General features: G+C 47.9%; 1 protein-coding gene and 1 long non-coding RNA gene across 3 annotated transcripts in view; one reads left to right on the forward strand and one right to left on the reverse strand.

The window, feature by feature from the left end:
• LOC143782025 (coiled-coil domain-containing protein 86-like) overlaps positions 1-17,213 on the reverse strand; it is a 56,794-nt gene that overhangs the window by 38,160 nt on the left and 1,421 nt on the right. Inside the window, exon 2 of one of the 2 annotated variants that reach the window (XM_077269090.1) lies at positions 7,297-7,617. In XM_077269090.1, coding sequence (XP_077125205.1) covers positions 7,297-7,589 — 293 coding nt within the window. In that variant the 5' untranslated portion in view covers positions 7,590-7,617. Of the gene's footprint in view, positions 1-7,296; positions 7,622-17,213 lie in introns of those variants that run through there. The other variant, XM_077269089.1, reaches the window with a different exon arrangement.
• LOC143782026 (uncharacterized) lies at positions 7,621-12,124 on the forward strand. The gene is made up of 2 exons (XR_013216862.1): positions 7,621-7,757; positions 10,280-12,124. It is a non-coding gene; the product is annotated as an uncharacterized LOC143782026 (long non-coding RNA).

A 17,213-nucleotide genomic window follows, 5' to 3' on the forward strand; every position in this document is an offset into this window, starting at 1 on the left:
CATGTCAGCTGTTCAAAACAGCTGACATGTCCCGGCTTTGATGTGCGCTCACCGCCGGAGCGCACATCAAAGCGGGGGTCCCGACATGTGACGTACTATACCGTCAGATGTCGGGAAGGGGTTAAGCATGTTTGTATCATTGCTACATGCACACTCTTTTTAGCATGTTTTTGTTGTGAGGTTTGACCTTCATTATCCAGTTCACTAGCCTATACTATTTATCTGCAGTAAACCTGCTGGTTGACATTCATTAGTACTTACAGCATATACTATTGATACTCACAATGGTAAATTGCATATCGGTGTTTTGCCTTGTGTCTGCTTGTTTTTATTGAGATTTTCCTTGTTTGTTTTCATGGGTTTTAGGCTGTGTTCACACGTTGCAGATCATTCGCGGTTTTTTCGCGTTTTTTCCCTATAAAAACGCTATAAAACCGCAAATAATCTGCTTATATTATGCATCCTATCATTTTTAATGAATTCTGCACTTTTTGTACACATGATGCGTTTTTTTCCGCGGTAAAAAACGCAGCATGTTCATTAATTTTGCGTTTTTTTTTGCGGATTTCCCACTTAAAATGCATTGGGAAGTGTCCGGAAAAAAACGCGGCAAAAACGCGTCAAAACCGCGGCAAAAACGCACGCAGTTTTCTTGCGGATTTCTTGCAGAAAATGTCCGGAATTCTCCAGAATTTTCTGCAAGAAATCCTGAACGTGTGCACATAGCCTTAGGGTATTTGCACACGTCAGGATTTTTTGCGTTTTTTCCGCGTTTTTTCCGATATAAAACCGTGAAAAAAACGCTAACATATGCCTCCTATTATTTACAGTGTATTCTGCATTTTTTGTGCAAATGTTGCGATTTTTTCCGCGAAAAAATCGCATCGCGGAAAAAAAAGCAACATGTTCATTAAAAATGCGGAATTGCGCGGATTCCGCACACCTAGGAGTCCATTGATCTGCTTACTTCCCGCACGGGGCTGTGCACACCATGCGGGAAGTAAGCAGATTATGTGCGGTTGGTACCCAGGGTGGAGGAGAGGAGACTCTCCTCCACGCACTGGGCACCATAAAATTGGTCAAAAATAAAAGAATTAAAATAAAAAATAGTGATATGTTCACCTTCGATGTCCCCCGGAGTGTTCCCGCCTCTCACCGCTGCATGCTGCCGCTTCGGTTCCTATAGCTGGTGTGCGGTGAAGGACCTGTGATGACGTCACTGTCTTGTGATTGGTTGTGACCGGTCACGTGACCGCTCACATGACCGCGACGTCATGGAAGGTCCTGCGCGCACACACCAGCTATAGGAAGAGGAACGGACGCCGCTGAGGAGATGTCTGGGTGAGTATAAGCATTTTTTTTATTTTTTTTAAACATTCTATCTTTTACTATAGATGCTGCATAAGCTGCATCTATAGTAAAAAGTTGGTCACACTTGTCAAACACTATGTTTGACAAGTGTGACCTACCTGTCAGTCAGCTTTCCAAGCGATGCTACAGATCGCTTGGAAAACTTTAGCATTCTGCAAGCTAATTACGCTTGCAGAATGCTAAAAAAACGCGAAAAAAACGGAAAAAAAACGCAAAAAAAAAATGCGGATTTCTTGCAGAAAATTTCCGGTTTTCTTCAGGAAATTTCTGCAAGACATCCGGACGTGTGCACATACCCTTATTGTGTAATATTTAATAAAGCATTTCAAATTTTATTTCTTGTTTATGCCTTTATTTCCCTTGCATTTAAGAGGGAATTTTGTTCTACAAATATTTGTTGAAGGTATTTAATATATTTTGGATTTTGTTAGATATATATATCTAATTGTCTAAGGGTACTTCCGTCTGTCCTTCTGTCTGTCACCGTTATTCGTTCGCTGATTGGTCTCGGCAGCTGCCTGTCATGGCTGCCGCGACCAATCAGCGACGCGCACAGTCCAGAAAAAAATGGCCGCTTACTCCCCGCACTCACTGCCGGCGCCCGCATACACCGCTCACACAGGGTTAATGCCGGCGGTAACGGACCGCGTTATGCCGCGGGTAACGCACTCCGTTACCGCTGCTATTAACCCTGTGTGTCCCCAACTTTGTACTATTGATGCTGCCTATGCGGCATCAATAGTACAAAATGTAATGTTAAAAATAATAAATAAAAAAAAAAAACCTGCTATACTCACCCTCCGCCGCCTTTCTCGCTCCTCGCCACGCTCCCCGGACCGCTCCATTACAAGCGTCAGCTTGCGGTGCGGTCCCGTCCCAGGGCTGGTGTGCGGGCTGGTGACCGCGACGTCTTCATAGGTCCTGCTCCCACCAGCCCTGGCACTTGCAATGGAACTCGGCTTCAGGAAAATGGCCGCCGCGATCTCGATCTGCGCACGCGCGGCATCCCGCGGCCATTTTCCTGAAGCCGACCACTACCATCTGCACAGGATCCCAAGAAGAGAAGAGGCAGGACGCAGAGGAGCAGCGACAAGAATGGTGAGTATGATACACTACAAGGGGCCCTCGGATCGTTAGGTGAGTATGTTTATTTTTTATTTTTTGGCCCTATACGTGCCTCGGTAATATACTACGTCACTGGGCAATATCCTACGTGGCTGGGCAATATACTACAAGGCTGGGCAATATACTACAAAGCTGTGCAATATACTATGTGGCTCTGTGCAATATCCTACGTCGCTGTGCAGTATACTATGTAGCTGGGCAATATACTAAGTGACTGGGCAATATACTACGTGGACATGCATACTCTAGAACAGAGGTCCCCAACCTTTTTTGCACCAGGGACCGGCTTTAAGCAAGACCAGTTTTCCATGGCCCGGTGGGGGTGGGGCAGGGGCGGGGCTTTGGTCATATGGGGGTGGGGTTATGGAGGGATGGAGCTTAGTGCATACTTATCATATAATTATGACATTTATAATGAGAATGTGATTCAACTTACCATAGGTTCAGAATGAGTGGGAGCACCATGCTTGTTTCCCTGGTGCTCTGCACCATTATTGCCCCATAGCTGTGCCATATAGTGCTCTGCACCATTATTGCCCCATAGCTGTGCCATACAGTGCTCTGCACCGTTCATAATTGCCCCATAGCTGTGCCATACAGTGCTCTGCACCGTTCATAATTGCCCCATAGCTGTGCCATACAGTGCTCTGCACCATTATTGCCCCATAGCTGTGCCATACAGTGCTCTGCACCATTATTGCCCCATAGCTGTGCCATACAGTGCTCTGCACCATTATTGCCCCATAGCTGTGCCATACAGTGCTCTGCACCATTATTGCCCCATAGCTGTGCCATACAGTGCTCTGCACCATTATTGCCCCATAGCTGTGCCATATAGTGCTCTGCACCATTATTGCCCCATAGCTGTGCCATACAGTGCTCTGCACCATTATTGCCCCATAGCTGTGCCATACAGTGCTCTGCACCATTATTGCCCCATAGCTGTGCCATACAGTGCTCTGCACCATTATTGCCCCATAGCTGTGCCATATAGTGCTCTGCACCGTCCATTATTGCCCCATAGCTGTGCCATACAGTGCTCTGCACCATTATTGCCCCATAGCTGTGCCATATAGTGCTCTGCACCATTATTGCCCCATAGCTGTGCCATATAGTGCTCTGCACCGTCCATTATTGCCCCATAGCTGTGCTGCTGCTGCAATAAAAATAATAAAACACATACTCACCTGTCTTGCTTGCAGCTCCTCGGCGCCATCTTCCCGGCGTCTCTCTGCACTGACTGATCAGGCAGAGGGCGGCGCGCACACTATATGCGTCATCGCGCCCTCTGACCTGCACAGTCAGTGAGGAGAGACGCCGGGAAGATGGAGACAGCGCCCGGCGTGTGGAACGCGGACAGGTGAATATGTAATACTTACCTGCTCCCGGCGTCCCGCTCCTTCCCCCGGACAGCTGGTCTTCGGTGCCGCAGCCTCTTCCTCTGTCAGCGGTCACCGGCACCGTCATTAGAGGAATGAATTATGCGGCTCCGCCCCCATGGGAGGTGGAGCAGCCTATTCATTTCTCTAATGAGCGGTCCCACGTGACCGCTGAACAGGGGCGCCGCGGACCGGCTGAAAAACCCCAACGGCCCGGTCCTGGTCCGCGGACCGGCGGTTGGGGACCTCTGCTCTAGAATACCCGATGCGATAGAATCGGGCCACCATCATGTGTATGTATGTATGTATGTATGTATGTATGTATGTATGTATGTATGTATGTATATATATATATATATATATATATATATATATACACACATACATACATACATATATATATACACATACATACATACATACACACACCACACATTTATTCTATGTGTATATCTCTATTCTATCGTAATCTAACCTGTCACTCTGATTAAAATGTACGTGGCTGATCATTTGCCGGCTTTTAATCCATCTATCTAGAAATATATATATATATATTCTAGATAGATTAAAAGCCGGCAAATGATCAGCCACGTACATTTTAATCAGAGTGACAGGTTAGATTACGATAGAATAGAGATATACACATAGAATAAGTGTGTGTGAGTGTGTGAGTGAGTGAGTGAGTGAGTGAGTGAGTGAGTGAGTGAGTGAGTGAGTGAGTGAGTGAGTGAGTGAGTGAGTGAGTGTGTGTGTGTGTGTGTGTATACACACACACACACACATTTTGAAGAATATTACGTTTTAAAACTATGTGTAAATGATTAATAACATTTCTGTATGTAAAATCTCATGTTAAAATCGCACTGCAGTCGGATGTAGATCGGATGCTAGGTGTGAAAAGTCAGATTGTACTTGCACAAAAAACGCCTGACACTCACATGACACTTGCATTGCACTCGTCAGACTTTCCTGCAATAAATAGAACCGATTTTTAAATCGCTAGTATGTCTCCAGCCTGTGTATGTAATAGTGGTGTGAGATCAGTGGCCAAGGTCATTTAACCCCTTAAAATTCAGTTACTTATTCAAATTATTAAAATCAATGCCAACTTTGATGCCAATTCTCACGGCCAGAACCCATTTGGGAAAAGCTAAAGTGACATGAATTTCATGCAGGGCATCAAAATGCATGTAATAATGGTGTCATATCAGTGGCCCAAAGTCATTTAACCTCTTAAAAAATCACTTACTTATTCAAATCTGTGAAAATGGGCTGTTTGCCCACTTTGATGCCAGTTCTGATGCCCAGAACCCATTTTTGCCAGGTTGGAGGGACCTGGTTTTGATGCAGGGCATCACTGTCTGTGTATTTTAAGTGTCAGATCAGTGGCGCAAAGGCATTTAACCCCTTAAAAACATCAGTTACTTATTCAAATCTGTGAAAATGGGCTGTTTGCCCAGTTTGATGCCAATTCTGGTGCCCAGAACGCATTTGGGCCAGGCTGTAGGGACCTTGGTTTGATGCAGGGCATCACTTTCTGTGTATTTTAAGTGTTGTATCAGTGGCCCAAAGGCATTTAACCCCTTAAAAACATCAGTTACTTATTCAAATCCGTGAAAATGGGCTGTTTACCCACTTTGATGCCAGTTCTGATGCCCAGAACCCATTTGGGCCAGGCTGAAGAGACCTGTTTTTGATGTGGGGCTCCCTGTTTTATATGTATGCACTGTGGTATCAGTGGCCCAAAGGCATTTAACCCTTTAAAAACATCAGTTACTTATTCAAATCTGTGAAAATGGGCTGTTTGCCCATTTTGATGCCAGTTCTGGTGCCCAGAACCCATTTGGGCCAGGCTGCTGGGACCTGGATTTGATGCAGGGCATCACTTTCTGTGTATTTTAAGTGTCAGATCAGTGGCCCAAAGGCATTTAACCCCTTTAAAACATCAGTTACTTATTCAAATCTGCGAAAATGGGCTGTTTGCCTAAATTGATGCCAGTTCTGATGCCCAGAAAACATTTGGGCCAGGCTGAAGGGACCTGGGTTTGATGCACGGCATCACTTTGGGTGTATTTTAAGTGTTGTATCAGTGGCCCAAAGGCATTTAACCCCTTAAAAACATCAGTTACTTATTCAAATCTGTGAAAATGGGCTGTTTGCCCACTTTGATGCCAGTTCTGGTGCCCAGAACCCATTTGGGCCAGGCTGAAGGGACCTGAGTTTGATGCAGGGCATCACTTTCTGTGTATTTTAAGTGTCGTATCAGTGGCCCAAAAGCATTTAACCCCTTGAAAACATCAGTTGCTTATTCAAATCTGTGAAAATGGGCTGTTTGCCGACTTTGATGCCAATTCTGGTGCCCAAAACCCATTTGGGCCATGCTGAAGGGACCTGGGTTTGATGCAGGGCATCACTTTCTGTGTATCTTAAGTGTCAGATCAGTGGCCCAAAGGCATTTAACCCCTTAAAAACATCAGTTACTTATTCAAATCTGCGAGAATGGGCTGTTTGCCCAGTTTGATGCCAATTCTGGTGCCCAGAACGCATTTGGGCCAGGCTGTAGGGACCTTGGTTTGATGCAGGGCATCACTTTGTGTATTTTAAGTGTTGTATCAGTGGCCCAAAGGCATTTAACCCCTTAAAAATATCAGTTACTTATTCAAATCTGTGAAAATGGGATGTTTGCCCACTTTGATGCCAGTTCTGGTGCCCAGAACCCATTTGGGCCAGGGTGAAGGGACCTGGGTTTGATGCAGGGCATCACTGTCTGTGTATTTTAAGTGTCGTATTAGTGGCCCAAAGGCATTTAACCCCTTAAAAACATCAGTTACTTATTCAAATCTGTGAAAATGGGCTGTTTGCCCACTTTGATGCCAGTTCTGGTGCCCAGAACCCATTTGGGCCAGGCTGGAAATAACTGGTTTGGATGTGGGGCGCCTTGTTCTATATGTCAGCAGTGTGAGATCAGTGGCCCAAAGGCATTTAACCCTTTCTTCAGCGCTCTTTGGTGCCCACTTTGATGCCCATTTTTGTGCCAGTTTTATTGTTTTTGTAGCCGTTTTTAAGCGTATTCACATCAGGGCTCCTCACTGCATTGTGTTTTATTATTGTGATGATTATTTTTTGTTGTTAAACCTATAAAAAACAGAAAAGAAAAAATTGCCGAATAAGAAACTGACGAATAAGAAACCAACTTCAGCCTCGTACAGGTCGGATAGTTCTGGACTGTACAAGGTGGTGCTCACAGGATCCTCTGGGGGGCGCTGCTTCTGCTCTATTATTAGAGCGCCCACAGCTCTAGCACGGTATGGGGAAAGCCGAAAATACATAATCCCCCTCCCCCGAATACTCAGGGGAACAGGAGAGCAATAGCTGGTCCCAGCCCCCATAGTGCAGGCCATGCACCCTGCCATCTGCTCACCTCTTCTTGTTCTCCTTCCAGACTCGCCCAGACTTCGGCCTCCCCTGCGGAGTCTTCGGAGCCGGCGCCTCCCTTCTCCTCTTCAGCCCTGGCTGCTCCTTTCCTCGCCCTCCTTTCTTCTCCCCCGCCTGCACAGATGTCACTGCTTCCCCTCTGTCGTGCCCCTCCTGTACCGTCCTCACTGCCTCCCCTCCCCCCTGCAGCACGGCTTCTGTGGGCTCCTCCGGTGCGTGTGCAGCTCCCCTCAGCACTGGGGCTCCGGCGGTGCCTGACTTCTCCGCCCTACTTTCCATGACTCCCCTCAGATCGGTCTCACCGACACTGACGATCTGGTAAATGCTAGAGTGTATGGGCTCCTTCCAGGTGTGACGTCATTTCCGGGGGCGTGTCCTATCGGGAGGGGGGCGTGTTCTCCAAGGCGGCAAAGGAAAGCAGCATGACAGCTTGTGGACGCCATGGAGGTTTGTGGTTTCAGGGTGAAAAATGCTACTTGCCGATCGCTATTCGCTATTGGGGGGAGGCCCTGTGGTGGTCGACCTACTTGTCTGTGTGGGGAGTGACCCGTGGTGGGATTTTGGGGGGCTCCGCTGCTGCTGGCTATTGTGGGGGGCCTCCGCTGCTGCTGGCTATTTTGGGGGTCTCTGCTGCTGCTGGCTATTGTGGGGGACCCCTGCGGTGGGATTTTGGGGCTCCGCTGCTGCTGGCTATTGTGGGGGACCCCTGTGGTGAGATTTTGGGGGGCTCCGCTGCTGCTGGCTACTGTGGGGGATCCCTGCGGTGGGATTTTGGTGGGCTCCGCTGCTGCTGGCTATTGTGGGGGACCCCTGTGGTGGGATTTTGGGGGGCTCCGCTGCTGCTGGCTATTGTGGGGGACCCCTGCGGTGGGATTTTGGGGGGCTCCGCTGCTGCTGGCTATCGTGGGGGACCGCTGCGGTGTAGTTTTGGGGGGCTCCGCTGCTGCTGGCTATTGTGGGGGACCCCGGTGGTGGGGTTTTGGGGGGCTCCGCTGCTGCTGGCTATTGTGGGGGACCCCTGTGGTAGGATTTTGGGGGGCTCTGCTGCTGCTGGCTATTGTGGGGGATCCCAGCGGTGGGATTTGGGGGGGGCTCTGCTGCTGCTGGCTATTGTGGGGGATCCCAGCGGTGGGATTTGGGGGGGGCTCCGCTGCTGCTGGCTATTGTGGGGGACCCCTGCGGTGGGATTTGGGGGGGCTCCGCTGCTGCTGGCTATTGTGGGGGACCCCTGTGGTAGGATTTTGGGGGGCTCTGCTGCTGTTGGCTATTGTGGGGGATCCCTGCGGTGGGGTTTTGGTGGGCTCCGCTGCTGCTCGCTATTGTGGGGGACCCCTGCAGTAGGATTTTGGGGGTCTCTGCTGCTGCTGGCTATTGTGGGGGATCCCTGCGGTGGGATTTTGGGGGGCTCCGCTGCTGCTCGCTATTGTGGGGGACCGCTGCGGTGTAGTTTTGGGGGGCTCCGCTGCTGCTGGCTATTGTGGGGGACCCCGGTGGTGGGGTTTTGGGGGCTCCGCTGCTGCTGGCTATTGTGGGGGACCCCTGTGGTGGGGTTTTGGGGGGCTCCGCTGCTGCTGGCTATTGTGGGGGACCCCTGCGGTGGGATTTTGGGGGGCTCCGCTGCTGCTGGCTATTGTGGGGGACCGCTGCGGTGTGGTTTTGGGGGGCTCCGCTGCTGCTGGCTATTGTGGGGGACCCCTGTGGTGGGGTTTTGGGGGGCTCTGCTGCTGCCGGCTATTGTGGGGGACCCCTGTGGTAGGATTTTGGGGGGCTCTGCTGCTGCTGGCTATTGTGGGGGATCCCTGTGATGGGGTTTGGAGGTGACGTGCTGCTTACGGGGTGGACCCCTTTTAGTGGGGGCGACCTGCTGCTGGCTATTGGGGAGACCCTGGTGGTGGGGTTTGAGGGCGACATGCTTGTGGTCGAGTTTTGGGAGGGCGTGACCTGCTGTCTATTGGGGGGGACCCTTGTGGTGGATGTGGGGGGAGACCTGCTGCAAGCTATTGGGGGACCCCTGTGGTGGGATGTGGGGGTGACCTGCTTGTGGTGGGATGTGGGGAGGCGACCTGCATGTGAGGGGTGACCTGCTGCAGGCTATTTGGGGGACCCCTGTGGTCAGATTTGAGGGCGACCTGCTTGTGGGGAGGCGACCTGCTTGTCGTTGAATGTGGGGAGGCGACCTGCTTGTCGTTGAATGTGGGGAGGCGACCTGCTTGTCGTTGAATGTGGGGAGGCGACCTGCTTGTCGTTGAATGTGGGGAGGCGACCTGCTTGTCGTTGAATGTGGGGGGGTCCACGTCCGATGGGGATTTGTGCTGGGTGGGGGGGGGTCCACGTGTGATGGGGGTTTGTGCGGGGTGGGGGGTCTGCATCTGGGGGTTTCTGCTGGGTGGGGGGTTCCGCGTCCGGTGGGGGTTGTACGTCCGATGGGGGTTTGTGGGGGTTGGACGTCCGATGAGAGTTTAAGCTAGGGTGGCGTTCGATTGGAGGGGGTGTCTGATGGGATTTATGGTTGGGGCAGGGGGCGTCATATTTGGATTTACGCTTGAGGGGAGGGAATGTCTGGTGGGCTTTGGATTTATCCTGTGGGGTCCGCTGGTTAATGTGAGGTGGATGTTTCTGACTGGGGGAGCGAGGTTATGCTGTGTGGCCCGCTGGTTAATGTGAGGTGGAGGTTTCTGACTGGGGGAGCGAGTTTATGCTGTGTGGCCATCTGGTTGATGTGGGGGGGGCTAATGCTTCATTGGGGTACACAAAAAAAATGAGTGTATGCTGCTTATGCTATGCAAAAAAATTTTTGAGGTATTTCCCTGTAGAGTAGGCCACACCACCAACTGGCACGAAGCTAATCCTTTTTAGCTTAATGTCAGTAGGAGGCAGACATGGGTCTGGACCACCCAGCCCAGTTCTGACTTAGGTTTTGGGGGTTTTTTTTATTAACGATTTTCCTTTTTCTTTTCTTTTTTTTTCAGATACGGCTTTTGAGGGCGACAGTGGAATTGTCACTCTAATCTCCCACCTAGAATTGTCACTACCGTATCATCTGTGGTCTACGAGGCAAGGCCCTAACACATCAAGAGTGTTTGTGGTTCCCCAGAGGACGGTCCATGCCACGAATCCCCCTACCCTCCGGCCCCCCCAGAGCCAGATAGAGTAGGGAGGAAAGACTAATCCGTTATGTGCCAGCCGCCGAAAGGTCTGCGTCCAGGTTATTCCATGCCCATCTTCATCATCGGTCTGTGAAGAATGATGTGTGATCTTCAGGCAGTGAGGGGGTTACTTTAAAAAAAAAAAAAAAAAAATGGACAGGACAAGTATGTCCTAGTTTGCCCCTGAGCAATATGGACGTCTCCTGGGGAAACCTTCCTATTCATGCAGCCTCCATGTTTTCCAGAGGCTCCTGTGACCCTGCTCTTAAAATATCCAGGCTTCGGTCTAGGACTTCTCTGGTGGCCGGTCCACACCGCCAGTGCCCTGAACAATCATGCACGCCAACTTTCTAGTGCGTCGTACTCTGCACCTATCAGTTTAAGAGTACTTCGCTTCTGCAACAGAGTACTAAAGTCTGCCTCCCAAGAGATCTGCTGTTCAATTTTGGTTGTCTTGGAAATGTTCTGTCCAAAAAACCGACGGGACAACTCTCCGACCCGCCAGGAAAAGACGAGACCTTCCTTTAAGCCCCCGTCTCACATAGCGAGATCGCTAGCGAGATCGCTGCTGAGTCACAAGTTTTGTGACGCAACAGCGACCTCAGTAGCGATCTCGCTATGTGTGACACGTACCAGCGATCAGGCCCCTGCTGTGAGATCGCTGGTCGTGTCGGAATGGCCTGGACCATTTTTTGGTCGTTGAGGTCCCGCTGACATCGCTGAATCGGTGTGTGTGACACCGATCCAGCGATGTCTTCACTGGTAACCAGGGTAAACATCGGGTTACTAAGCGCAGGGCCGCGCTTAGTAACCCGATGTTTACCCTGGTTACCAGCGTAAATGTAAAAAAACAAACAGTACATACTCACCATCTGATGTCCGTCAGGTCCCTTGCCGTCTGCTTCCTGCTCTGACTGTGAGCGCCGGCCGTACAGTGAGAGCACAGCACAGCAGTGACGTCACCGCTGCGCTCTGCTCTCACTGTACGGCGGTGCTGCAGGGGGACTTCGGCATCATTGAAGACAGTTTCAACAATGCCGAAGTCGTTCCCCTGATCGTTGGTCGCTGGAGAGAGCGGTCTGTGTGACAGCTCCCCAGCGACCACACAACGACTTACCAACGATCACGGCCAGGTCGTATCGCTGGTCGTGATCTTTGGTAAATCGCTATGTGAGACGGGGCCTTTAGGCCAACCCCCTCCTGGCATCCATGAACCCACCAGCACTGGTCTGCTAGGCCTGGATCTAGCAGACTCTCTTCGACATGATGGGGCGTTCCCACCTTGGATGTTTCTCAGGGTCGGCTGCCGTGTCCTTCACAATTCAAGGCCGGTATTATGATCTCTGGTCTGGGACACCGAAACCTCAGACATCGGAGGCAGGCCTGGGGGGAACAGAGCCACATACCAAACCGACAGTCCAGCCCGCATGCACCAACAGCATACTACAGTTTTACAATACTTTAGAAATGCATAAAATGAAACAAGCAAAGGCATAAAGTTATTCAATGCAAAAAAATGCAGTTTTATAAAATTGGAAATGTTTCTATATCTAATGGTAAAATGATATTTATCCAGTATTTCTATAAGTAAAAGTCTGAGATTTCTGTGGGAAATGGTAATTTGTTCCTCTTAAACCAGTTCTGAATGTAAATAAAACATTGCTCTGATGAAGTCTCCACATTGTATTTTTGCCTTTCATTTCATGCGCAGGGCAGGACAAGCCCATGATGTATCTGTGTTAAGGTACCTTCACATTAAGCGACGCTGCAGCGATAGCGACAACGATGCCGATCGCTGTTTGATCGCTGGAGAGCTGTCACACAGACCGCTCTCCAGCGACCAACGATGCTGAGGTCCCCGGTTAACCAGGGTAAACATCGGGTTGCTAAGCGCAGGGCCGCGCTTAGTAACCTGATGTTTACCCTGGCTACCAGCGTAAAATGTAAAAAAAACAAACAGTACATACTTACATTCGCGTCCCCCGGCGTCCGCTTCCAGCGCTGACTGAGCGCCGGCCCTAACAGCAGAGCTGTGCTGTACTTTCACTTTACGGCGCTCAGTCAGTGTGGGAAGCGGACGCCGGGGGATGCGAAGGTGAGTATGTACTGTTTGTTTTTTTGCATTTTACACTGGTAACCAGGGTAAACATCGGGTTACTAAGCGCGGCCCTGCGTAAAACAACGCTGGTATCGTTGCTTTTGGTGTCAAACACGACGATACACGCCGGTCTGACGACCAAATAAAGTTCTGAACTTTGTTCAACGACCAGCGATATCACAGCAGGATCCTGATCGCTGCTGCGTGTCAAATATCGCTAGCCAGGACGCTGCAAAGTCACGGATCGCTAGCGATATCGTTTAGTGTGAAGGTACCTTAACACATGGAAGGTGCTATAATAACAGCCGTAGGCTGGTTTCACACCAGCGTTCGGCAGGGCTGCGGACGGCAGCCTTCTTCCTCCGTTAAGGCTACTTTCACACTAACGTCGCTTGCTGTACGTCTCAATGCGTCGTTTTAGAGAAAAAACGCATCCTGCAAAGTTGCCTGCATGATGCATTTTTTCTCCATAGACTTTCATTAGCAACACATTGGGACGGATTGCCACACGTCGCACACAGAAAAGGTGAACGGATGGACTCTAAATGCCTGGTTTCCACCGTGAAGCATGGAGGAGGAGGTGTGATGGTGTGGGGGTGCTTTGCTGGTGACACTGTTGGGGATTTATTCAAAATTGAAGGCATACTGAACCAGCATGGCTACCACAGCATCTTGCAGCGACATGCTATACCATCCGGTTTGCTTTTAGTTGGACCATCGTTTATTTTTCAACAGGACAATGACCCCAAACACACCTCCAGGCTGTGTAAGGGCTATTTGATCAAGAAGGAGAGTGATGGGGTGCTATGCCAGATGACCTGGCCTCCACAGTCACCAGACCTGAACCCAATCGAGATGGTTTGGGGTGAGCTGGACCGCAGAGTGAAGGCAAAAAGGGCCAACAAGTGCTAAGCATCTCTGGGAACTCCTTTAAGATTGTTGGAAGACCATTCCCAGTGACTACCTCTTGAAGCTCATCAAGAGAATGCCAAGAGTGTGCAAAGCAGTCATCAAAGCAAAAGGTGGCTACTTTGAAAAACCTAGAATATAAGATATTTTCAGTTGCCTTACACTTTTATTAAGTATATAATTCCACATAGTTTTGATGCCTTCAGTGTGAATGTACAGTTTTCATAGTCATAAAAATACAGAAAAATCTTTAAATGAGGTGTCTAAACATTTGGTCTGTACTGTCTGTGTATGTATGTATGTATGTGTGTGTATGTATGTGTGTGTGTGTGTGTGTATATATATATATATATATATATATATATATATATATATATACACTCACTGGCCACTTTATTAGGTACACCTGTCCAACTTCTTGTTAACACTTAATTTCTAATCAGCCAATCACATGGCGGCAACTCAGTGCATTTAGACATGTAGACATGGTCAAGACAATCTCCTGCAGTTCAAACCGAGCACCAGTATGGGGAAGAAAGGTGATTTGAGTGCCTTTGAACGTGGCATGGTTGTTGGTGCCAGAAGGGCTGGTCTGAGTATTTCAGAAACTGCTGATCTACTGGGATTTTCACGCACAACCATCTCTAGGGTTTACAGAGAATGGTCCGAAAAAGAAAAAAAATCCAGTGAGCGGCAGTTCTGTGGGCGGAAATGCCTTGTTGATGCCAGAGGTCAGAGGAGAATGGGCAGACTGGTTCGAGCTGATAGAAAGGCAACAGTGACTCAAATCGCCACCCGTTACAACCAAGGTAGGCCTAAGAGCATCTCTGAACGCACAGTGCGTCGAACTTTGAGGCAGATGGGCTACAGCAGCAGAAGACCACACCGGGTACCACTCCTTTCAGCTAAGAACAGGAAACTGAGGCTACAATTTGTACAAGCTCATCGAAATTGGACAGTAGAAGATTGGAAAAACGTTGCTTGGTCTGATGAGTCTCGATTTCTGCTGCGACATTCGGATGGTAGGGTCAGAATTTGGCGTAAACAACATGAAAGCATGGATCCATCCTGCCTTGTATGGAGCATCTTTGGGATGTGCAGCCGACAAATCTGCGGCAACTGTGTGATGCCATCATGTCAATATGGACCAAAATCTCTGAGGAATGCTTCCAGCACCTTGTTGAATCTATGCCACGAAGAATTGAGGCAGTTCTGAAGGCAAAAGGGGGTCCAACCCGTTACTAGCATGGTGTACCTAATAAAGTGGCCAGTGAGTGTATACCTGACAGGAGCCCATACATTCTGATATCATAACTAATATATACCTGACAGGGGCCCATACATTCTGATATCATCACTAATATATACCTGACAGGAGCCCACACATTCTGATATCATCAGTAATATATACCTCACAGAGGCCCATACATTCTGATATTATCACTAATATACACCTGACAGGAGCCTACACATTCTGATACCGTCAATGATATATATACCTGATAGGAGCCCATACATTCTGATATCATCGCTTATATATACCTGACAGGAGCCCGTACAGTCTACAGTATATCTACAGTAATATATACCTGACAGGAGCCCATACACTCTAGCATCTTCAGTAATGAGCCGGCTAGAGTGTATGGACTGCAGTCAGGGAACCAGGAAGGAGCCCATACAGTCTATATCTACAATAATATATACCTGACAGGAGCCCATACAGTCTGTATCTACAATTATATATACCTGACAGGAGCCGTACAGTCTGTATCTACAATAATATATACCTGACAGGAGCCCGTACAGTCTATATCTACAATAATATATATCTGACAGGAGCCCGTACAGTCTATATCTACAATAATATATACCTGACAGGAGCCCGTACAATCTATATCTACAATAATATATACCTGACAGGAGCCCGTACCGTCTATATCTACAATAATATATACCTGACAGGAGCCCGTACAGTCTATACCTACAATAATATATACCTGACAGGGGCCCGTACAGTCTATATCTACAATAATATATACCTGACAGGAGCTCGTACAGTCTATATCTACAATAATATATACCTGACAGGAGCCCGTACAGTCTATATCTACAATAATATATACCTGACAGGAGCCCGTACAGTCTGTATCTACAATAATATATACCTGACAGGAGCCCGTACAATCTATATCTACAATAATATATGCCTGACAGGAGCCCATACAGTCTAGATCTACAATAATATATGCCTGACAGGAGCCCATACAGTCTATATCTACAATAATATATACCTGACAGGAGCCCGTACAGTCTATATCTACAATAATATATACCTGACAGGAGCCCGTACAGTCTGTATCTACAATAATATATACCTGACAGGAGCCCGTACAATCTATATCTACAATAATATATGCCTGACAGGAGCCCATACAGTCTAGATCTACAATAATATATGCCTGACAGGAGCCCATACAGTCTATATCTACAATAATATATACCTGACAGGAGCCCGTACAGTCTATATCTACAATAATATATACCTGACAGGAGCCCGTACAGTCTATATCTACAATAATATATACCTGACAGGAGCCCGTACAGTCTGTATCTACAATAATATATACCTGACAGGAGCCCGTACAATCTATATCTACAATAATATATACCTGACAGGAGCCCGTACAGTCTGTATCTACAATAATATATACCTGACAGGAGCCCGTACAATCTATATCTACAATAATATATGCCTGACAGGAGCCCATACAGTCTAGATCTACAATAATATATGCCTGACAGGAGCCCATACAGTCTATATCTACAATAATATATACCTGACAGGAGCCTGTACAGTCTATATCTACAATAATATATACCTGACAGGAGCCCGTACAGTCTATATCTACAATAATATATACCTGACAGGAGCCCGTACAGTCTATATCTACAATAATATATACCTGACAGGAGCCTGTACAGTCTATATCTACAATAATATATACCTGACAGGAGCCCGTACAGTCTATATCTACAATAATATATACCTGACAGGAGCCCGTACAGTCTATATCTACAATAATATATACCTGACAGGAGCCCGTACAGTCTATATCTACAATAATATATACCTGACAGGAGCCCGTACAGTCTGTATCTACAATAATATATACCTGACAGGAGCCCGTACAATCTATATCTACAATAATATATACCTGACAGGAGCCCGTACAGTCTGTATCTACAATAATATATACCTGACAGGAGCCCGTACAGTCTATATCTACAATAATATATACCTGACAGGAGTCCGTACAGTCTATATCTACAATAATATATACCTGACAGGAGCCCGTACAGTCTATATCTACAATAATATATACCTGACAGGAGCCCGTACAGTCTATATCTACAATAATATATACCTGACAGGAGCCCGTACAGTCTGTATCTACAATAATATATACCTGACAGGAGCCCGTACAGTCTATATCTACAATAATATATACCTGACAGGAGCCCGTACAGTCTGTATCTACAATAATATATACCTGACAGGAGCCCGTACAATCTATATCTACAATAATATATACCTGACAGGAGCCCGTACAGTCTGTATCTACAATAATATATACCTGACAGGAGCCCGTACAATCTATATCTACAATAATATATGCCTGACAGGAGCCCATACAGTCTAGATCTACAATAATATATGCCTGACAGGAGCCCATACAGTCTATATCTACA

The sequence above is a fragment of the Ranitomeya variabilis genome, chromosome 6 (genome assembly GCF_051348905.1).
Source record: "Ranitomeya variabilis isolate aRanVar5 chromosome 6, aRanVar5.hap1, whole genome shotgun sequence".
NCBI lineage: Eukaryota > Metazoa > Chordata > Amphibia > Anura > Dendrobatidae > Ranitomeya > Ranitomeya variabilis.